This window comes from Copadichromis virginalis, linkage group LG13, assembly GCF_057382275.1.
Source record: "Copadichromis virginalis isolate Kocher_CV1m ecotype Utaka linkage group LG13, C_Virginalis_male_GT1.1, whole genome shotgun sequence".
Lineage (NCBI taxonomy): Eukaryota > Metazoa > Chordata > Actinopteri > Cichliformes > Cichlidae > Copadichromis > Copadichromis virginalis.
Genome location: NC_140630.1, coordinates 13,520,082 through 13,543,248, shown reverse-complemented (window position 1 = coordinate 13,543,248; position 23,167 = coordinate 13,520,082). Strand labels below are relative to the sequence as shown.

General features: G+C 39.7%; 2 protein-coding genes and 1 long non-coding RNA gene across 9 annotated transcripts in view; 2 read left to right on the top strand and 1 right to left on the bottom strand.

The window, feature by feature from the left end:
* Positions 1–2,008: 2,008 nt before the first annotated feature.
* On the top strand, positions 2,009–9,697 carry LOC146695328 (monocarboxylate transporter 9-like). Of its 3 annotated transcripts, none has more exons than XM_085477389.1 (6): positions 2,009–2,350; positions 3,545–3,794; positions 5,560–5,703; positions 6,633–6,728; positions 7,177–8,055; positions 8,240–9,697. In XM_085477389.1, exons 2-6 carry the CDS (start codon positions 3,602–3,604, stop codon positions 8,422–8,424), a joined length of 1,497 nt encoding a protein of 498 aa, XP_085333515.1. In that variant the 5' UTR covers positions 2,009–2,350; positions 3,545–3,601; the 3' UTR covers positions 8,425–9,697. The 3 variants fall into 3 exon arrangements, with proteins under 3 accessions (XP_085333515.1, XP_085333513.1, XP_085333514.1); XM_085477387.1 differs by lacking the exon at positions 2,009–2,350 and adding an exon at positions 2,552–2,815; XM_085477388.1 differs by lacking the exon at positions 2,009–2,350 and adding an exon at positions 3,299–3,424.
* LOC146695329 (uncharacterized) lies at positions 4,327–6,691 on the bottom strand. Its single transcript, XR_014923567.1, has 3 exons — positions 6,628–6,691; positions 5,511–5,686; positions 4,327–5,185 (listed from the first exon to the last, which is right to left on the bottom strand). It is a non-coding gene; the product is annotated as an uncharacterized LOC146695329 (long non-coding RNA).
* Positions 9,698–9,989: 292 nt separating the features above from the next.
* Positions 9,990–23,167, top strand: part of LOC146695327 (protein FAM13A-like) — a 20,211-nt gene continuing 7,033 nt past the window's right edge. For 2 of the 5 annotated variants that reach the window (XM_085477384.1, XM_085477381.1), the window contains exons 1-10: positions 9,990–10,291; positions 11,055–11,256; positions 11,391–11,600; positions 12,465–12,645; positions 15,213–15,378; positions 15,837–15,955; positions 21,126–21,164; positions 22,095–22,316; positions 22,628–22,742; positions 22,888–22,973. In XM_085477384.1, the coding sequence (XP_085333510.1) occupies positions 10,262–10,291; positions 11,055–11,256; positions 11,391–11,600; positions 12,465–12,645; positions 15,213–15,378; positions 15,837–15,955; positions 21,126–21,164; positions 22,095–22,316; positions 22,628–22,742; positions 22,888–22,973 (1,370 nt within the window). In that variant the 5' untranslated portion in view covers positions 9,990–10,261. The remainder of the gene's footprint in view (positions 10,292–11,054; positions 11,257–11,390; positions 11,601–12,464; positions 12,646–15,212; positions 15,379–15,836; positions 15,956–21,125; positions 21,165–22,094; positions 22,317–22,627; positions 22,743–22,887; positions 22,974–23,167) is intronic. The other 3 variants (XM_085477382.1, XM_085477383.1, XM_085477386.1) reach the window with 3 other exon arrangements.

The following is a 23,167-nucleotide window of genomic DNA, read 5'->3' as shown; positions in this document are numbered from 1 at the left end:
CAGCACACATAAATCTCACGGGAACGTGTGAGTATACTAAATGAGCTTTGGGTGAGTAATGTGAGCATAATGTCTCAATGAGACTATTTTCAAAATACATTTCTTTATATTTGAATATGGGATATACATTACAAGACATTACTTGTAAAGAACAAAATGATTGCTCAAGCCCACACACAGTGTTTGGGGTTAATCCACAGATCTCAGTGTTAATAATTTTTTATGTCTGGAGTGACAGCTGAAGTATAAAATGATTTTTTTTTTTTTTTAAAGCAGCTGAAATTGTGTTTAATCCTAATTTCAAACCTTACATGGCATGTGTCTCAAATTTAGTTGGTGAAGAAATGTTATTTTACCGTGTGGAGCAACAATTAGGGATCGCAAAAGGCACAACTGTTTATTTTAGGCTTAGCATTGATTTTGCAATGCTAGTCGAGGCATTTAAGGTCTAACAGCAAGTTATAAGTCAAAACACACATGGAGCTTATCAAACATAATGATCCGCAGTGTGAAATACCTTGGATTACAGACGAGGAAAATAGGCCTGTAATTATTCAGGTCAACCTCCAAACTGAGGAATTACTAAACACCTGGGCGTAGACGCAGGTGATTTTCTCTAGTAGTTTTTACAAATAAATTTATATGCTCTGTGATCTCAGGTTGGCTGAACTGTTATCTTTGATGTTGTACATGAAGTTGCAAGATTAAACATGTTTGCAAAGCTTCAAGCATATAACAATCATGTGAAGATTTATGCAAATTTCACTCTCATTATTACTGTGGCATCAAACAAGTATTGAAAACCAAACTTACTTTACTGCTATTTGAAGTTTGCAAAACATAAAGCTTAAAATTTAAGATCGGTGGATCTTAGATGGATTTTAACCCAGTGGAATTAATAGTCCATATATGGAACCTGGGAATGTTTGAATGCATCAACATCAATTCTAGTTTCAGTCAGTAGTGCTTAAAGTGTGCCATAGCCACTCTGTAATCCACTCCCCAAACAACCTCAAATTCCTAGCTCTGTCTGTGACATGCACTACATCTAGTTGAAACTGGTTTGGAGCAACATGTCAGTGTAATGTGACTGTAAAGTACAATTAATTCTGTCTCCCTTTTTCTTTTTTACACTTAGTTTTTCAGGCAGAAGGGGATTATGGAGCCTAAATCTTTTCAGTAAGACCCCTTTTGGCAGCAGACCTCAGCTCTGGGAAAAGCATCAAAGATCCTCAAGAATTTTGAGTTCATTCAGTGTGCAAACCTGTTTTACCTCTCCTTTCTTCCTCTCCTCTCCCATTCTACTCTGCTTCCCACCATCACGCCCACTATTCATTGGTGACTTGGTTTCACAATGTTACTGACCTGAGGTTAAGAATGGGGACAAACAACATGGATATGATATAACTTTATGATGCTACAAAAGAATGATTATAGCAATTAATCTCCTTGCTGTCCTTCTATGTATATATGTAATGTATGGATTAAATTAAAAGTCAAAATTTCCTGAGACACCCTATGTTTAAAAAAATGTCTGGTTGTTGTTGTTGTTGTTGTTGTTTTCTTTTGTTTTGGGGATAGAACAAGATTTAGGGGAGATAAAGCCTATATAAGCTCTTATTTTTTTATTTTTTTATAAACACACTTTTTTTATAAAGTGAAACTTTTTTTTTTTCAAGTAAATCCCAAACTCTGATATTGTGTCTTCTCTTTATAAATCAGTGGGGATGCTGCTAATATTCGTTGTTCCCTTGATTACCATAAACAAAATCACTAGCACTACAATCTCATGCATATGAGTGGTTTGTGGTTCACACATGTATGTTTTTCTCCGGCTTCATTTAAACCTAATAAAGAGATTCTCTTTAGTGTGTTGGATACCCTCGGATACCATGTTACCTGCATGGTAGCTCTCTATGATGCAGCTCGTTTTTACTAGTATTCGTTATGATTTTAAACAGACTCCAGTTATTTCCAGCGATGTGGTGACAGATTATGATTTGGCTCAAGTTTTGTACATGCATTGCTTTAACCTGCGCTCACCGGGAAGATGACTCCACTCGCGTCCTGCTGATGCAACCGGTTCGGACTGGACTGATGGAAATATTAATGATGACACCAGAGGGAAAGAAACCATACTCTCAGACCGATTTGTTAGTACAAGAACCCCAAACTTTCAGCTTGATCAGTCAGACTCAGATGAAAGCAGTATATTTCTTTCTACGTGTTTATATTGTTATTTTATAGCTACCGTTAGTTATCGTCATTATTACGCTTTCTCATTGCTTCAAAGACCAGCTTTACAAAAACAGATCCTTCATTTGTCCCCTATGACCCGGAGAGCTTCCAGGTAAACAGCTTTGTGCATGTGCATTTTGAATACTTGCTTGTTTTACACGAAGCAGGAGAAAAACATACACGTCTGAACCACAAACCACATCCGCCGCATCGCTAAGAGCCGTTCTGTCTGTCTTCTGCGCTCCAGGCGCGCAAGCGAAAGCAGCGCTTTTTCTGTTGTAGATGCGTTCAAGCTGCCGCTGGACCAGCAAGAACAGCTTTGAACCGGTTTGGTCGCCGGCTGCAAAGCAGGATGCACAATGAAACACTGTTGATGCAGTGCGTTTTCTGGTGAAGGAACCCCTATAGTCCAGCTCAAAAAACAGAAAGAGTGTGCGATGCCTTCATTTTTATTTGCTTTGTAGCGATACGAGGTGTTTTATTTTATTTTTTTAACAAGGAAAACATCCTAACATGGAAAGTTCCCGCAGAGCGCGCAGTTAGGCAGGCGCCTGCAGCTGTATTTGTATATGCTGAGGTGAGTGCCGCATGTATTGTTTTTTAACAACATTAAAAAACGCGTGTCTTTTTGCAGTGAATCAAAGATATATGGCTACAAAACGTCGTCACTTTTTTATTTTCACAAGTGTTGGTCAATGGCAGTGTTAGCGTATGGCTATATCCATAAACTGTAAGCAGCTTTTTTGGTTCCTATTTGCTTTACATTTATATTAAAGATGCCTTCTTTGGCTGAATTGTATTTACTGTAAACATGTAAATACATGCTTTGTAAACATACAGATCTGACATATCTGAAGCTTCGCACTAACTTTCCCCTTAGTGACGCAAAAATAAAGTGCGGTAGTTATGATCAGCGGTCTTAAAATCTTGGGTAAGAACAGAAGAGAAACCTCTTCTATAGCCATCTGAGCTGAGTTGAAGGGAAGGTTGAAGGTGAAATGCTTTTTTTCTTTCTTTTTTTTTTAAACTTTCTCCTCCTTCGAGGTGTGGTTAAAGAGAAAGGCTCAAAAGGGCCAGTTGACTCTGAGTAAGTTGCAGTCAGTCTGTGTTTAAGACCTGACACAGGTGGCCTCCCTGTTTGGCCAGGCCAGGTGCCGCAACAGCCTTCCCCAGATTAAGGCTTGAAGTAAGTGGTTTTTGTAGGTCAGGTCTAAAAATATCATCCAGGGATGAGCACTCTTTTTTTTTTTGTTTCAATTTTGCTGTAAAAATTTAATTGTATTGTTTGTTTCTATGTTCTTACCAGGAACACCACCTCCAGAAGCCATAACAGATCCCAGAGCGCAGCAATAACATCAGCATCATGGCTTCAAAAGTGCTCGATGGAGGCTGGGGATGGGCGATTGTTGCGGCTTCCTTCATGGCCCAGTTCCTTGCTTATGGATCACCCCAGTCTGTGGGTGTACTCTACCCTGAGTGGCTCCATACATACCAGCAAGGCAAGGGCTTGACTGCCTGGGTGGGCTCCCTTGTTTCTGGAGTGGGACTAATAGCCAGTGAGTAACACACATTGTAATGGCATACTATACTTCAGTATACTTTAATATACTTCATATTGGGGTAGAAGAAGTAAACTCATTAGCAGAGATTTCTCAGTCCGAGGTTGATTTTCATTATCTGATGATTTATTGGTAAGCAGTAAATTGATGTTACCATAACATTTGGATATTTTTACTTGCTGTTAACAGTATCTTAACCTCTCTGAGTTAGAGAGGTTAAGATATCATATGTGATTTGTGGTAAATGTAAAGCACTAAATCCTCACCTTTATACCTGTCTTCCTACAATTTCCTTCCCAGTTATGTACCATAAGATGTCCCTGATAACAAATGAGACATAACACCTGCTCAAAGTCTGAAGGCTGAATTATGTAAGGGGGCAATTGAACTAAAGTAAGAATGGGGTATATTGGATGTGCCAGTTTTTAATATAAAAACGTATTTATTTGAAGGATTAAGCCAGTTGTCACGGCTGCGGGGGGCAGACGTGTGGTGAGTGTGAGGGAGGACCCAGACGCTGGCATTGGCTTAGATGTGGCGAGCTTTATTAACATACAGTGGAGGCACAAACAGAAACACGGTGAACAAAATAAAACCTAAAGGTGACCTAAACTGGGAATGGCTAACAAAACGAACCTGAACTGACGACTCTGGAGAAAAGCAGGGAAGAAACACAGCAACGACTAGCAACGGACATGAGTGAACACACACTATAAATACACAGAAGGGAACGAGGAAACTACACACAGGAGGGAGGCACAGCTGATCGTGATTGACAAGACGAGAGGGGAAACGCAAACTGAATACACTGGCATAAGACACAGACTTTCACAATAAAACAGGAAACTAAAAAAGTAACATTTTACTTTTACTTGGAGCAGATTTGATGTGATGTAATGGAATGGGATCACTTGCTTCTTAATCTGACCAAAGACAAAGGAAAACAAAGATAAGTTGAGGCGAAAATACAGATACTATATATATATATATATATAAGCTTTATTGAACCCAAATATAAAAAGAGAGAAGCAAAGGTGCCTGAAAGTAAACGACCATGGCTACTGGAGTATGAATGTAAAATATGAATACAAAATATATTCATCCTCCTTAGCCTTTCAGTCATTTCTGAAAGATATCATATATAGAGTACAAAGTATGCTCCACAGCAGTTAAGCAAAAGAATTAGTGATATAGGCCTTGGTTGACATTGTTGTATAAACCAAAGCTTATCTTCCAGCCTTGCTTCTTGCTGTCTTTTTCTAAGGAATGAGGTAAAAATCATGCCTGGATCTACCCCAAAGGGTGGCCAATCTCTGGACACATGTCCCAGCCGTCAGCCTGTTTCAGCACTGCAGTTTCTGCTGTACAATGGCCAAGTCTTCCTCCTGCTTAGAGAAGCAATCAGCAAATTGTACATAAGTAAAGCAGTCTGAATGGGTATGGCAGAGTGAAAAAAAATCACTGTGTACTAAATTTCAGAATTGCTCTCAGTATAGTATATACAGTTTGTTGCTCTATTTGTAAAAGGTGATTAAAAATACATGTTAAATATTAGCCAGGTAAAATTGCAATAAGGTTGGGATTAAATAAAACTGGAACTAAACTAAGTGATGAACTTTGTGAGAGATGTGAGAATCCTTCAGGCAGGTTGCCAGTTTAAACCTAATGTGATGTGTCAGTGTCATGCTTTGTGAGTGAGATGAGATTTCTGACCATCACTTTTTTTCTGCCTCTGTGTCTCTTTCTGCCATTGCTCCTTCAGGTCCTATCTGCAGCGCCTGCGTGGACAACTTTGGCGCTCGCCCTGTGACCATCTTCAGTGGTGTAATGGTGGCTGGCGGCCTGATGCTCAGTGCCTTTGCTCCAAATGTTGAATTCCTTATGTTTTCCTATGGGATTGTGGTCGGTAAGGAAACACTTTATAATCACACTGAATGACATCCTCTTTTGTGTTTTATGCTATACTTGGCAGTGCTTCAAGAACACCTGAGATTTATTCACCTGACCGTCGTTAAGACAGTCGGCTATGGAGTTCAGTCTTGTCAGTGCGCAAAACGTTTTTTATGTTTCTTCGATCATTGATGTAGACTAAGCTTGTTTTCTTCTAACATATGAAAATCCTGTAACACATTATATAATCATTTGGAGCAAACAGGGGCACATGGCCTTGTTGAACTGTTTCGCACCATTAAATGCTGATGATCAGTTGGGTATTAATGATTATCACTGGCACTGAGAATTAGTGGACAAGACATACAGTAGTGTGGCGTAAGAGTTGTTTGATATTGCTTGTTGACAGAAAAACAACATTATAGGTTAGCCACATTCCTGTATGACCTTTTACTGCCTTTGTGGCCTCATCAGTATGCACTTGTGCCCAACACCACCTGTTATTGCACCTCAAGTGACAGCCCCGCTATACTTAATCCTGGGTATCCATCGCAGGATTAAATAGTTCCTTTAGCGAGTCAGCGCTAGAGGTCAGAGGCCATGCATCTTTGAAAGCAGTCATTTATTTTTAGAGTGGTCCTTAGAATGCTGACTGTAGCTGTAAAAGCGGTTTACTGCTCACTGTATCCTTTGTTTTGCTGAGGATATCTGATGCACAGTGTCCTCTGAACTTAAGGCTTCATGCTGCTTGTATAAAGCAGTGAGTTCAAGTTTACAGCAATATTGTTTAACTAAAATCTACAAAACATACTTTAAAAATTGTGATTAAAATGTAGTTGTTCTCTACTCATTAAGCAGTCGTATTCATGTGCCATTGCATCCCCATTCTTGTTTATTTTTCATGTTTTACGTGACATTTGCGTTTTCTTCTTTCTCTTACCATAGGCCTGGGTTGTGGTCTGGTCTATGCAGCCACCTTGACAATCACCTGTCAGTATTTTGACAAGAGACGCGGCCTCGCCCTTGGCATTGTCACCACAGGTACTGCTGCCTTCCTCTGACCTGAGGGCTATGGGTGCAAACCAGGTCTCCAAGCTCACTTCTTTCATGTTTGCGCTGCTGGGAACCTTAGGAAGCTGAGGTAAACATCAGTAGAGTAGCAAAGTCAGAGTGGTCTGTGGGGTAGGGAAGAGGACTGATGACCAGCAACCAGATGTGGTTTGGCAGTCGAAATTGGTAAATAGTTGAACAAAATGTTGTGAAACTACTTGACATAGTTACATTTTAAAGATTATTAGTAACATCCAAGTCTTATTTTTAAAGTGAGTCTAGCAATGATTTAGAACTACAGAGCCATCTCAACACAGAGCCGTCGTTCTGGTTGTCAGTTACACTTTAAAGTTAGTGGATGATAAGGCGCAATGGCTTTAAGTTGTATCGATTGATGTGTTATTGTATTACTCATTCCATTTCTCCTTTTCTCACCCAGGCACAAGCGTTGGAGCATTCATCTACGCCACTGCTCAGAATGAGCTCATCATGTTGTATGGCTTGCATGGTTGCCTCCTTATCATTGGAGCTTTAGCACTAAACCTCATGGCTTGTGCTGGCTTCATGAGGCCCCTCAATATGCCTGGGTACTACCTCAAACAGAAGGCCGCCCTCGAGCGCAACACAGAAGAGCAGATTTTTGAAAAGCCCCAATTGGGAGACCTGAAGATGACTGCAGGTTCTACTACAGCTACTCCAGAGAAAACACTGGGTGTGAAGGAATTGCTCATTACCATTGATGCCAAGGACTTGGCCATTCAGACTATGAAGAAAAAAGGCAGCTTCTTTTCTGGGTTTGATATCATAAAGGTCATCAAAGAGAAACGGCAGGCTTACTCCAAGTACATCCACTCCATGTCTGAGATCCTGCAGGACCAAGTGATGGTGGCTTTCTGTATCGGTGTCTTCATGTTTAGTTTAGGTGCATTCCCACCTGCGCTCTTCATTGAGGATGTGGCACAGAGTCAAGGACTCATTGAAGAAGTTAGTCTAATTCCTTTGGTATCAATAGGGGCCATTGCAGCTTGCGTAGGTAAACTAGGGCTAGGTATCCTGGTGGACATCAGGTGGATCAACAGCATCTATCTCTATGCCTTCACCATGTTTGCAGGAGGTGTGGCACTGCTCATTATTCCTCTCACTAACAGTTATGTAGGACTGCAGATCCTGTCTGCCATTGTGGGTTTCGCCAATGGAAACTGGTCTCTCACCTCCTACATTACCACTAGGATTGTTGGCTTGGAAAAGCTGACACAAGCCCACGGCATCGTCATGTTCTTTGGAGGATTTGGGATCATACTTGGGCCCCCTGTTGTAGGTAAGTTGTAATTATTCTATTTTGTGCTAATATAAAAACCTGGTGTAGCTTTTAGAGACGTTTCAAAAATCAAAATCTTACAGGAAATTGCAAAAGGCCTGTTAACTTCAGGAAATGACTCACTGCTGTGTCTGCAAGGAATCCCTCTCTGCTCACAGTTTCTGTTTTTCTCATCACTTTCTAGGGTGGTTCTTTGACTGGACACAGTCATATGACCTGGCGTTCTACTTTAGTGGGAGCTTTGTGTTGCTGGGAGCATTCCTTCTCACTCTGCTCACCCTTCCCTGCTGTAACGGGAAGCACCCCGAGAATGACAAACCGGAGGTCCTTTATAGCAGCAGCTGTGACAAAGTTGCTTCAGTAGCCTGAGTCTGAACACCTTTCACAAGATTTCAGATATTATTCAGCAACTTTCTTTGAACTCCTAGAAGAATATTTTTGTTTTGACTGTACAGGGGTCACCCACTTATTTCTGGTGCCAGATATTAATACACCAAAATTATTAAATAGAGGCCATTTCTCTGTGCTTGGCCCAGTTTCTCAGGTTAAATCACACACTGCAGATCTCTTTTGAAGATTTGATTCTGATGCCTGTGTCGACTTTTATTACTGCCTCATTTTACGAGGTAAACTGAACAACATTGTTCAAATTTGAAACACTGATACTCACTTTATTGTTAGTCTGAAAAATAAAGACAAGGTGCCATTCATAACGCTGGTAAAACAAATCTTTGTAAATTTGTTCTGTGTTATTTTAGCGTGATGACAAACATATATAACTTTTTTTTTCATGATTACTTAACTATAATACTGTTATATCTTACCAAAGCATCCGTAATAGTCAATACCTGTCAACACATAATGCCTGTTGGAACAATGATAAAGCCTTTGTTTTACATGATTTTTAAAGTGCATTCACTTAATTTATACACATACCTCTTTTTTTCTGAATCAGACAGAAGTAGACGAAGTCATTCTGATTCAAAAATATGTAAGCACAAGAAGGAGATCCCATTGTTTTTCCAACAATAGCAGCATGTTGATTCTCTTTCTGGTGTGATTATTATGAACTCTGCTGGCATATTCGCCTGACCAGGCTGGTCCTTTTCATTTTCATGTTTTGTCTGTCTATGTTTATGTGTACATTCTGTCTGTCAGTGTTCACACAGGCATGTTTGTACATGAACACAGGTTGTGTGTTTGTATTATTTGACCTTGTTTTTTTGTAATACAGCAGGTTTGTCCTTTGTGCGTGTGCCATTTATATGCACAAATCAGCCATAGAGCTGTAAAAATGTTTTTGCTTAATTTGATGTCATCATAATTGTAATGAATACATTGCAATAGGCTTTTTTTGGTCACTTGAATGTTGGTGAATAGATCACTACAAATGCCCTTGATGTTTCTTAACAGTAAGTTGGGACTAGGGTTTGCTTAATTTGCCTTTTATATTTGTAGAGGGTACTCATAGAGCATGGGTTAGGTCCTGTTTATATGGATGAGACTGTAAGATTTGGCCACTATTATTATTATTTTTTTATTCCATTATTATACTATTTATGTTGTTTGTTTATGTCTTTATTTCTGTTCATTTAAACAGAATTTTTAATTTAAAAGTGTCAATAAAAAAATTCAGATTAATGGTATTGAGTCTTTACATTTTTGTCGAAATAACTTTAATCCCTAGTACAAAGTAAACATGTCCTTGGTCATGTTTTTCTGCATTTGCCTGGAACACTTAAGGTAAAAATAAATAATAACATAATAAAACATCTTGATATATATTTTTCCACTTAAGCTCCTCTACAAATAAAATGATCTGGTGGCAATTTGGGATACAATTCCGACACCGAGCATCTAACCTACAGTAAAGTAAGCTACAGCATCCTGGTCCTGAAGGGCTCGACTTCTCCTTACCACACGTCACCATGGTTACACTTGTGTCACGTGACTAGCAACCTAAACAATATTTTCCAGGGGGGAGCTAACGTAACGGTGAGAAGAAGTACGCTAACTACTCAATTTTAACAACAGCATTCCCCATCCGTTGTACACCTCGCACACTGGGATGTGAGGGCCATGGCAGTAATTAGTCTTCGTACGTCGGGCTTTCAGATAGTTTCAGAGAGCGGATCATCATGTCGAGGAGGGAAAAACCTGTCTACATTTCAAAAAAGGAGAACTGCCCCGGTTCGCTGAGCTGAAAATGGGAGCCAGTGCTTCATTATCGCTCTGTGTAAGTTTCGCCTGAGGTCTTATTCCACTTTTCGGTATTCTCGACATGTTCGTTGTTAGTCCGAGAAACACTCGAAGTTCAATATATGTACCTCCACACAAAACTTCTTATAACCTGGAAACATTTAGTTAATGTTAACCGATATATCTAAGTTAACGTTTATTCCTGGAGGTCTCGTTATATCCAGGAAAAATGGCATTTTCTCCCGAGAGAGTGTGCAGTTTTAATGCTAAACAGCTAGCGTTTTCGCAACCTAGTCAAACAACTCACAGGTAATGAAGCAGAGATGGGGAGGTTTTCAGGATGTCCGCAGGACCTGGCTACTCTTAACCCTTTAAAGCCCAGCGTGTCGGATTTGATACATATGTTTTTGTGAGTTTTTGAGACTTCTACATCATTAGCGCGACTTTTTTTTAATCTTCAAAAAATGATATAAATTGCATGACACATTTTTAATGACTAAATTGCAAAAATATGGCTTATGTAGCAAATGTGATAAAATGTGATACAAATTAAAACTCATATATCTATATATATATAAATGCAGATTAAAATTTGATATATTTTTATATATTTTGTCTAAAGGGTCAACAAACACACCAATATCAAAAAATTAAAGATTCGGGTAGTTATTTCATGGTTCAGGTTTTAAAGGGTCAAAAGAGAAAAGAAAATACAGAGAGAAAACCCCCAACTGTGGTTATTGACTATAATAAAAAACTTTGACTGAGTCAGCTGCATTGTGCCTCCTCTTGTCATGCAGAGCGACATGTCTTCAGTGAGAATTGTGAGGCCCAGCGCCAAGATCAGTCCAGAGCCCTTCATTCCCACCCTGGTTACGGAGCCTGAAGAGGCACCCAGGTGTGTGTTTGGTGTTGCTTTGGAAACACTGAGAGAGGAAGGGCAGATGGTCTGTGGAATACCCCTTGTGTTAAGAGACATGGTGGATTACTTGGATAGGAATGGTAATTGCTCTACCCCCCCCCACACACACACACACACACCCTTTTCAGTCTCACCTTATTCCTCATTTCTTCCTTGCTTTTTCTTGCAACATCACCTGAATGTGCACTTAACTAACTCTCTTTCCTCATTGCAGGAATACAGCATAGAGGTCTGTTCCGTCTGTGTGGGTCAGTGGTGCGAACCAGGCAGCTGAGGCAGCGGTGGGACAGTGGTGAGAGGGTTGACCTGGACCATGAGGCAGATGTCCCTACTGTAGCATCTCTACTAAAACTCTTCCTTCGGGAGCTCCCTGTTCCTCTCATTCCTGAGCCTCAGCGCAAACAGCTGGTTCTGTTCATAACAGGTAATGCCAATTAGGTGGTATCACATTTTATTAACTCTAAGGTAAAATATGGTTGCATTGAAATTGGTAGTATTATTGTTAGTCCTGATGCAAGCAAGGCTGAGCTCAGTCAATATGTTAATGCGCATCTTGATCCCATTTTAACACATCAAGCTTTCTTTAAAAAGCTGGAAAGGAAATTTGGCGTGGCTGAGAAGCTACCTGCTGCTATCAAGCCTCACTGAAATATCCTTTTAAAATATTCTACAAAAAAAGTTTAAATTTCACACAAAATTGGAGTATGACATACAAGGAAAGCATGTTCTATAAGTTTTTTTTTCTTTAGATTTTGTACCGTGACCTACATTATACTGAAGCATGATAACAAATCCAAATATACAGCAGAGTAACTAGCGATGGAACTAATGTACCTGTACCAGATCAGTGGCCTGATCTTAAAAGTCAGCCTGGGAACATGTGAAAAAACATGAGCAGCTATGATGCTTTTAAATCCAGAGAAAACAGTGCAAAAACCTCACCATTAAGTACCAAAACATGTATATGCAAATGCACTTTGGAAACTTTATCTATAAACTGCTAGGTAAAACTATCTTAATCTATCTTATATTTATGTAGATTCATTCTGCTTTGTATCAGCACTTCAAGCTGTTGGTGGCTATTGTACTCTGAGTAAGAAATTAATTATTTACTCGGTAAAATGACACCCCTGTTAACAGTGCCTATGCCAAAGAACTAGAGACACAAGTGATGTTAAAAAACTATTCAGTATGAATTCTCATGCAAATTTATATATGTTTATAAGATATAAACTCTTTAAGTCTGAAATGTACATGTTATTGTATTTTGTGTTTTTCTTATTTTTAGGATACACAGATGAGGAGGAGATGAACCAAAGTCTGAGAGAAAAACTATCCCAAATCCCTGATGACAACTTCAATATTTTGTCTTACCTCATCTGCTTTCTATCCAGAGTGGCCACTCACAGCCAGTCAAACCACATGCCTGTGGAAAATCTGGCAACCATCTTTGGACCTTGTATGTTTCAGTAAGTTGCAGTTATTAATGCCACATTCAAATCCTCACCAAAGCTACAGCGTGACATAAACACTTAAGCAGAGAGTTTAGTGACTCAAAATTGTATGTTCTGCCATGCCTAAAAGTTTTGGTTTTAACATTTCGTTTTGAAGAGGTTTGTGGTTCTAGTTTCTCTTCATTTTCACAAAACACTGGCTTTTTGTCATGATGGCAACCTACAACATGTCAGCAGCAGTTCAGATGCCTCAGTGGCTTTATGTGTCTTTTGCATGGAGCTGGGTTGGTCCCTTTAAGGAAATGGGTGTGAACTGGGGTTAATAATGCAGAATATGTCACATAAAGATACAGACAGGGGTCATCAGGATTTTGCCGGTTGTTTCTCCCTTCCTGTTTACAGAAGTCAGCCATCACTGTAAACAAGCACAAACTCTAGGGAGCAAAAGTGTAAAGTTAGACTTTTCTTGCTTGAGTTTTCATCGCAATTATAATTGGTCAGCATCTTTTAAACAGTTCCTCCATCCTTTAAACTCTCAGTTTTGCCTTTTTTCTGCTGTAACAGTTAACGTCATGTCAGTGGAATGTGGTGTTAGTCATAAAGTTCTGGATTTGTGGGGAAAATATCTGGTGATTATAGGCTGAGTACAAAGAGTTGGTTAGGGTGTGTGGAGTTGGCAGCAGTGGTTTGGAAAAAAAAAATGGAGGCGGGTTTGAAATGGTTGGTAGTCTTGGAGAGCTGCAAAATGTTCGGTGCTGTTTTGCTTCTGACCTGAGATCTGAGAGGAGTGGATTGAATGAAAAACATTAGGGGATGAAAGACTGCAAAAAGATGTTCAAAAGTGATTACTTTGTTAAAAAAAGTAGCTTCTGGTTTTTGATTGTTTCTTGGTTTTGACTGACATGCATTATTATGAGCGCCTGCCACTTTAACTTTTATATATGTCATTTAAACCTGTTCCTTTCCTTGGAGGTGTCAGTTATGTAATGTGTCTGACATACTTCTTCCATGCTGACCTATCAGCCATCGACTCAAGTCAAAGTTTATTTATATAGCACATTTAAAAGACTAGTGTACATCAAAGTGCTTCACAATAAAACCGCAGTGTGGGCAGAACAAAGAACAAATAGTACAATTATACTTAAAATTGCATTTGCCGAATGAAAGCCAAACTAATTTGTTTTAAAAGCTAAGTTAAACAAGTGTGTTTTTAAACGGGATTTGAACTATTGAATTGATTCCGAAGTATGGGTTTCGACTGGGAGATTATTCCAGAGCCTGGGGCAGCGATGGCAAATGCACGGTCCCCTCTGGTTTTTAAATGAGACCTTGGTTGCATTAGGAGCAGTTGGCTGGATCTTAGTGCTCTCTTTGGGTGTAGCTTGCCATCACCAGTGTGTGAATGTCTGTGTGAATGGGTGGATGACTGAATGTGTAAAGCGCTTTGGGGTCCTTAGGGACTAGTAAAGCGCTATACCAATACAGGCTATTTACCATTTGTACAGCTCAAGGAGATCAGTTAAGTAGCTAGGGGCCAGGTTATTTAGAATTTTAAAAGTGAGCAGAAGGATTTTGAAATCAATTCGATATTTGACGGGAAGCCAGTGTAGGTTAGCAAGGACAGGGGTGATGTGCTCATGCTTTCTAGTGCCGGTTAAGAGGCGTGCTGCCGCATTTTGGACTAATTGCAGGTACTGAAGGAGGGAGAGTTGGAGGCCCAGGTAAAGAGAGTTGCAATAGTCCAATCTACAAGTGATGAAGGCATGGATACGTTTTTTGAGTTCTTTATGTGGTAAATAGGGCTTAGCTTTGGAAATTTGGCGTAATTGATAAAAGCTGGTTTTTAGCACAGTAGATACTCTTTTTAATTTAAAAGAAATATCCATAAGCACTCCGAGGTTTCTGGCAGAATGAGAAAGTGTATATCCAGCGTTTGATGGTTCAATGGTCGAAGATTCAAAAGAGTTTGACGATCATAGGAAATTAGTGCAAAAACATCCGGGAAGCATACATAAAGTAAAACGGCAAGCAGTAGGCGGAGCTTGGGGAGACGAAGCAATGTATGTATTGCATTGTAATCTTGTTCCCATATAGGCCATGTGGACTTACGTCTATTATTACATAGCCAAATTTTCACACTCACTTCATACGGGATGAACTTTTTGCTGTTGTTTACACTGAAGAAAAACTGAAATGTAGCTGTCAACAATAACACTGAAATGCAATTGCAGCATAATGTAAACATGTCAAGACATTCTATTTTATTCTCAAGTGGGGTTTCCACACTGTACAGGATTATCTGAAATGTAATTTAAGCAGATGTTTCCAAAGCCAAAGTGAAATTTCATAGTTGTTTACTGATGTTGTTTTTGTCACTGGGCAATGTCAATGCTGGGTGCATAGAGCCCCCTTATGCACTCAATTTATCTCAGTTTACTGATGCTAATTTCCACCACTAGATGGGGCCCATTTCCAATATGTTTACAACATGTAATGGAAGACATTTACAATTCACAGTGCATCATACAGTATGTATGTATTGCGTTATGATCTTGTTCCCTTTTCTCTTTTTTGTTTTCCAGTGTTGCAGAAGGACCCAGGATGCTGGAGGAGCAAAGTGTATGCAATGCCCTGTTGCTCCATCTCCTCAGGCATGCAAAGGCTCTCCTTCCAGCCCCAGCCGTGGGCTCCTCAATTGCCTCAACCTCACCTCCTCCTCCTGTCCTCTCTGCTCTTTCACACTTTGAGGTGAATCCAGTTTTTTTTTTAAACTAGATGTATGCATCTATTTTGAATTAATGTTACAGCTCTTTCCATCAAATATAGCAGTTTTACATGGTAGTGTTAGTTATTACCAGCCTTTTAGCTCATGATATTCAGTGTGTGTCACATTATGAATAGTCTGTCTGTTTCTTCAGAAGACGTTCTTTAATTTTACAGATATTTTTAATACATTTTGTGGGCCATAGGCAGTAACATTATTCATCCGTTTTTATCATATATTATTTATTGTATGTTATGCATTAAACTGAAAGTAGGATTTATTGCCGCTCTATTACAGTAAAACCTTTGTTGTGACGTTTCAGCTGACTTGGAAGCAGTTAAAACTGCAGAATCTTGTGTAGTAAATGCAGAAGATTCCTTCAATGGTTTGTAGTCTGTCTCTAGTGGTGTGTTTGTGTGTTTACTGTTGATGTCCTTGCTAGGTCCGACCCAGCAGCTGTTACTCAGACCACAGCAGCGTCCCCAGGTTTGGGGTGGAGAATGCCGTGTCATCAACCAGTCCTGCTAACCAGACAGTACGGCTGCAGACTCACCTCAAAAGGTACTGTCCCCTAGCACTAATGTATTTGAAATTTTATAGATAGATAGATAGATAGATAGATAGATAGATAGATAGATAGATAGATAGATAGATAGATAGATAGATTTCCCTTTAGGTCTTTTTAAGGCAAGAAACCTGTGAGCTTCAGAGCAGCACCTTCTTACAGTAACTTTGTCAACCAATATTTGTGTTCTGTTACTTGTCCAGCTTGACCCATTTGACCTTTCAGTCTAATGGACAGTAAAAATAGTACCAAATTTATTTTCTCCCAGAGAGACTCTACATATTTCTTTTTCAGTTGTGAATGTTTGTTGCTGCAAGCTTGTAAATGGAAGTTCTGTTTGAAGCACATTTTGTTCTTGCCATTTTAGGCATAAATGCTAGTAGCTGTTTACCCTGTGATGAAGCAACGATGTTATCAGATGACATCAGGCTCATGACGACTAAAGGAAAAATTCAATATTACATCAAGATCACAGCCATATATCAAAATGATCAGATTGTTCTTACATTACCAACTTGTGTCAATTTAAAAAGCAGGCATCAGTAGCTGGGCAGCTACAGTACGAGGCATGAAATATACATTTTTTTGTACGTGTCATTTTCAGGTTGGATGTAGAGGAGTTGGTAGCAAAGACCTCAGTCCATTTCCACAACTCATGTTGATGCACAAAAGTCATGCCTGTCTAGCTGCCGATATGTTTTATTAAGATTTGTTTTATTTACCTTAAGACAGAATAAGCTGAACTTGTCTGAGATATTGGTCCATGCATTCATTTCAAGCAGATTAGACTCTACTCTGTTTGCTAAATTATTCAAATTTCACTAGGGCACCTTTAGCTTGTTCAGAATGCAGAAGCCTCACTTTATTGACTCACAGTTCAACACAGAATTACCTTAAAAATCGTTCTGTTAGTTCATAAAGGTCTCAGTGGTTTAGCCCCACCACTAAATTGCTGATTTGCTGGGTGCCTATAACCCAGTTAGACCTCTCAAATCACCAGGTATAGATCTTTTAACTGTTTCCAGAATTAGATCTAAGGGTTCTGAGGGTTTTAGTTACTGTGGCCAAGGTCTTCAAAACAAGCTGCCTGTTGACCTGAGGTCGGTAACAAATATGCCTGCTTTCAAAATCAGACTCAAAACCTTTTTATTCTCACAGGTTACATCTAATAACTGTGTTGTTTTTATTGCCTTAAGACATTGTAGGGATATATAGTTTTGTTTATGTTTTTATCTTTTATGATAAGCACATGCAGTGAAATGTGCTACATAAATAAAATTGACACCGACATTGTATATATAATGTAGATTCAATGTGGAGTTCTTATCTAAGAATCAACCACCCTGTGTTTATTTGTTATCTCATAATTTTATATAATCATCTACTGATTCAGAGCTGCAAGATCTGTCACCAACAAGCTTCGAGAAGATTGTCAAAGCTTCCAAGACAGTTTTATGTGTTCTCGCTGCATCTGAGTGTTTGTTTAGCTCTAATAGGGCAAACAAATATCAATAATTTTTCATCAACAGCTTCCCACTCTCATCTGTTCTTCAGGCAGAAATGTTGAATCATTCCAACTGTCTTTCTAGTTTAAATATATTGAAATCAAAGGTACACAGCATTATCTTTTTATTAGTTTCATTTCTGTAGGTAAATAGGAGTCGGGTTAAATATCTACAATACGGTAACAAGAAGTGAAACTGTGTTTAGCTCATTTATTTGTTTCCTAACTTAAGAGTAGCAGCACATTGTCTCCTCCATTTCTCCTCGTTTCAGAAATGCCTAATTTTTGTTTTGCATGCATAAACAAGAAGGGATCATATTTATTTTTTGCATCTGCACATGCCAGACTGGTATCTGTCGCTGGGAGAGAGGCCTGGCATTTGCCTGCTGTGCTGTCTTGCCATGTCTTGACCTTGGTGCAGTCCCGCTCTAATTATATCTCCAAAGGGTTTCATTTCAAAACAGGTGTCCATTCTGACTTTTTCCAATTACATAAGATGATATTATAAATATACTGAATGATTCTAAGAAAAAGTATCATGTCTTTAAGTCAGCGCATTGCAGTCATATTTTTCAGTCTTTCATCCATTTTCTTCCGCTTATCCGAGGCCCAGTTGCAGGGGAAGCGGCCTAAGGAGAGAAGCCCAGAGCTCACTGTCCTTGGCCACCTCCAGCTTGTCTGGGGGAGCACAAAGGGGCTCTCTCCAGTGTGTCCTGGGTCTGCCCCTGGGCCTCCTTCCCGTGGGACATGCCGAGAACAACTCATCCAGTAGGCACCCAGGAGATGTCAGATGCCTGAACCTCCTCAACTGTCTCCCTTCGATGTGGAGGTGTAGTGGCTCTACTCCAAACCACTCCTGGATGGCCGAACTCCTCACCCTATCTCTAAGGGAGAGGCCAGCCACCTTTCTGAGAAAGCTCATTTCCACCACTTGTATCCACAATCTTGTTCTTTCGGTCACTACTCTAGCTCGTGACCATAGGTGAGGGTAGGGATGTAGACTGACTGGTAAATTGAGCACTTTGCTTTTACGCTTAGCTCTCTCTTCACCACGATGGACCAGTACAGAATTCGGATCACTTCAGCCGCAGCACCAATTCATCTCTCGATCTCTTGCTCCCCTCTCCCCTTTATTTGTGAACAAGGGCCCGAGATACTTAAACTCTTCCACTTGGGGTAGTAACTCATCTCTGACCTGGAGGGGACACTCCATCCTTTTCCAGCTAAAGAACATGGCCTAGTTGGAGCACACCCTCTGGTCCCCCTTCTTAAAGATGGGAACCATCTTAATGTATCGACATCCCTGTGTTTGAACATGGTGTGGATAAACTGTGGTTTGTACAGAAGTTCAATAACAGAATACCGCTTGGGTTTAGATCTGGTAGGCCGTTCCTCCCAATAATGACCCCTCCAGGTTTCAATGTAGAGCAGGGCGATATGGCCAAAAATATTTATCACGATATATATTTGAAAATTTGCGATAACGATATAACCAACGATATAATTGATGCGAGACAAAATACAACTCCACAACATTACTAGCGCAAAAAGACAACCTATCATTTATTTTCACTTAAACAAGAAGCTGGTTTTTATGTACATTAAAGCTTTATAAAAATGTAACAGTGCAAATGCAAATTCCTTGCTGAAAGTTTAACCAAAAGGCATTTCCAGTAGAAATGGGCTGACATAAGAGGTGCTTTGCAACATTAAACTGTAGTGTGCAGTACGTATTTTTCGGACCATAGGGTGCCCAGGATTATAAGGCACATTAAGCGAAACAAAGCAGTCAGATAAATCAAACTTTATTAAACTCATTCTTCTTGCTTCCTCCACTTCTGTACCATTGATTCATTAATGTTGAATTCTCTGGCAGCTGCTCTATTCCCATGTTGTTGCAGTATATGACTAACCTCGTATTGTGGATGGATTATCTCAGTTGTTCTCCTGACTGAAGATTGGTCCTTTTACAGCATCCTGCCATGCGATTGCATTTGTCTCTAACCATGAGGAACCTTAACGTTAACTTTTATAAGTGGAAAAGTGTTAGTGTTCGTCCTCCAGCTTCACTGTTTATGTTATGCTAACATAGCTGTGTCGCTAGCGATCACGTAGCACATTATTATATACCAGCTAGCCCAACTTCAGTAACCCTACAAACGTCACTGCTGTTTAGTTTCCTGTCTTCATTTATGTTGGAAGTGATAGCAGAGCTGTACGTTTGATTTTTTTCAGAAATCTCTCAGTCAGAACATGCAATATCATGCTTAGGTAACTAGCGAAACTAGCGAGCTAACTTCCGCTAGCTTCCTGCTAACTTCTAACTCCGTTAAATGTAATACATTTTGTTTTCATGGATGCCTGGAAGTTAAACTTCATAGTTACACCTGGTAAAGCAGCAATGCTGATCGTTTTATTAAAGATGAAAGAATTTAGACAGTTTTTAACTCTTAGTGATGCTGCAGTGTTTGTTTGACCTGAGGAATACGGAGTTTAGGACCCAGATTACTCCCAGATTTAAGTCGTGTATCTGACGGACAAACACCAAACCAGTTCCACATCACTGAAGTTGCACCATTTTTACAAACCAATTCTGGTTCATCAGTTTCACTCAACAATCGGCCATGTGCGTATGAAAACAAAGGCACTGCGCATGCGCGTTTTACTCATATTCTATCGCGATATTTCATTTTCCTATCGTTGCCTAACATTATACCGGTATTACCGTGAACGGTATAATATGGCCCAGCCCTATTTCAATGTCATTGCCCACATGACTATTTAAGTTTTCTGGTAAGGCGATGGAGTCCCTAGGTGGGGCACGCTCAAACGTCCCACCCAGGGACTCCAAGAAGGCCAGGTATTCTAAACTGTCATTCAGCACATAAGATAGCATCCCCCAAACAGACCATCTCAAAGGCTGCCAGAGGCCCGACCTGACGGCGCAGGGGAAAAACCCTCTCATCTACTGGGAAAAACTCCAAAGTACAGGCAGCAAACTGAGGGGAAAATAAAATTCCCACCTGAACAGGTCCTTGCAGGGCACCCATGACATAGATAAGGAACTCATAAAATTCTCATAAAACTCTCATTTTCAGGTTCAAGTTTCAAGTTTTTTTTGTGTAATAGGATTTTTATTGGCCAATGAATTATCTTCCTTATTGAGTCATGTTTTTTTTTTTTTTTTGTTAAATATTTATTGTGTAATTGATGTGTTTAGGCATGATTTTAAGTACCCCCCATTTGCGACCTTGTATCTATTTTTGTTAGTTTGTGTTGCCTTTCGGCTCTTAGCATCTCTGGCCTACTTCCACCCACTGCTGTGCCAGAACTGGCACTGCTGACCCTGAATATGACTAAGTGTTTCTGTCTGGGAGCTCAAATTTCTGTCTGTGCACAGCTGAATGCTGAGGTGTGTTTGTGTGTATGCATTCTTGTTTGTGTGTATGAGCCTGGGTACCCATGATGGGTCAGTTCTCTGGCTCTGGGTGCTACTTTTTTATCATTTAGCACCCATCATCTGTGCTCTCTTTTCTTTATGTCTTTGACTTTCTCCATCCACCCAAAGCAGCAAACTGTTTGGTAAACTGTCTGGTAAACTGCATAATGTTGTAAGTTAATCGGCTTTGGCAGAATATGTTTTCTTGTCTCATCTGCTTCAGCATCAGGGACAACAACCATGGATCTACAGTCTTCTGCAAGTGAGTGAGTTCATGCAAGGTAGCTTTAGAGCCAGTGGACAGATGTATTTGCTTTGCAGCAGCGATCATTCATCCATAAAAAGGTTATGAGGCTGCTGGTATCACTCAAAGCAGAAGTCTAGTCACAGATAACCTGACGAATTTGTGTGTTTTAGGGTTTTGTTAACATTATTTGGTGATTTGGTGTTGTCTGCAGTTTTCTGATAGCTGTTGTTTCTGCTGTTCACTAGCTTCTGTTAATATAGTGGATGTTTAAAAAAGGGAAACTTGAAGCATAATTCATTTGGGTAAATCAGTTGTGCTTGTTTTTGCTGAGGGCAGCTCATCAGAGTTTTATGAGACATGTCGTTTGTTTTTTCGATTTTACTCCTGTGAATGCAAAATGATATACTTTAGTTTATTTTTCCTTGATTTAACAATGCGTTTTATTTTATTTTGTACCCTACAGATTTTTTTTTTATTTGTTCTTTGCTGTCTTTAAGTGTATTAAAGAGTCCCTGCATTTTAATGTGCTAGACTGAAAATTGGCACATTGTTAATATATCTTTTACTATTGCCTAGATAAGAAATTAACCATGAGAAAAATTATTAAAAGTTGCCTTCCTGTAAAAATGCCTGCTATCAATTTAGTTATTCCTTCTCTACGGGAACATTTGCATTGTGTTTTTTTAGCTAGACCATTTGTTCTTCTACAGCGGATTGTTCTGTTAGTACCATTTTAGATGAAAATGTTCACCAAGCCTTTGGTAAAAAATTCTGTATTTTAACTTCATCAAGGTTTCTAGCTCCAAAATATCTGCTCTTGTTGCTTCTTCATGAAATCATTACTTAAAATGTATTAACACTTTAAATAGGGTGCCTCATTAGAAAGTGTTTTCTGTCTCGCCTCATCTTCTCTTCGTGTGAACTCTTCTCTCTGTCTCTTCATAGTACTGACACACCGGTGCAGGGCTGTGAAAACAGCTTTGACGTCAGCACTGACATTCAGAAGCTGATTGCAGACCAGGAGGTTCTGGAGCAGAAGAGTGAAAGTGTGGAGGCAGGCGGTGTGCTCTCCTGCCCCACTGACCCAGGGCCAGGGCAACATCCACCGAACAGACCATCTCAAAGCACACAGGGGGAGCTGCCAGAGATGGAGTGTACCACCCTGGGGTGAGTATATCTGTCTACCCATTTTCTACCCAGAGATTATGGTGCTTATATAGCACTCTTCTACTCTAACTTTAACAGAGGATTCGAAGCGCTTTTTACAGGCCACATTCACCACATTTATTCATTCAGAGCCACAACAAAGTGCACTCTGATTAATGTATCAAGGGCAATTTGGAGTTCAGTATCTTGCCTGAGGACTATTTGACAAGGTCACATCAACATTATGTCTGGTCATATTATCACAAGAAGATAAAAAAATATATATTTAGTTTCTCCCATCAGCCTTCTCAACCATTTCTCTTTATCAACAGAACCTTATCACAGGTGGAGGTGTCCTCCATAGCAAAGAAAGAAGACATGTATGAAGTAGACATGGTCAAAGATGGAAAGGTCCTTTCCTCATCTCTCAATGATGACTGTTCTGCGGTGTGTATTGTTTTTTTTTTTCACATTTTATCACAAGTTTGCTTTATTTCTCCTTTTTTATTGATTTCTACTGTTTAGTAACAGCATTATAAAAGCTCACTAGGTGTCTATAACGTTGCATGACTTGGACTAAACTGCATTTCAGGCTTCTGCAGACACAGGCCACCTGTCATCTATTTCAGAGAATGAAACACAGAGCAATGCCCAAACACTGAAGCAGCCCACAGAGAGGTGAGAGGAAGGTTTCTTCATGCACATAACAGAAGATGATTTTTTTTCCCAGCTGTGGTATTCATTTATTTATTTTTTTATTTGCTTTGTATGCCTTATAGCCCTGTTTGATTATGAGGCATGGCAGATGGCAAAAACATTTAAGTCAAAGTGAAACTGCAAATTTCAGACTCCTCCCAATCGAATTTTAACAT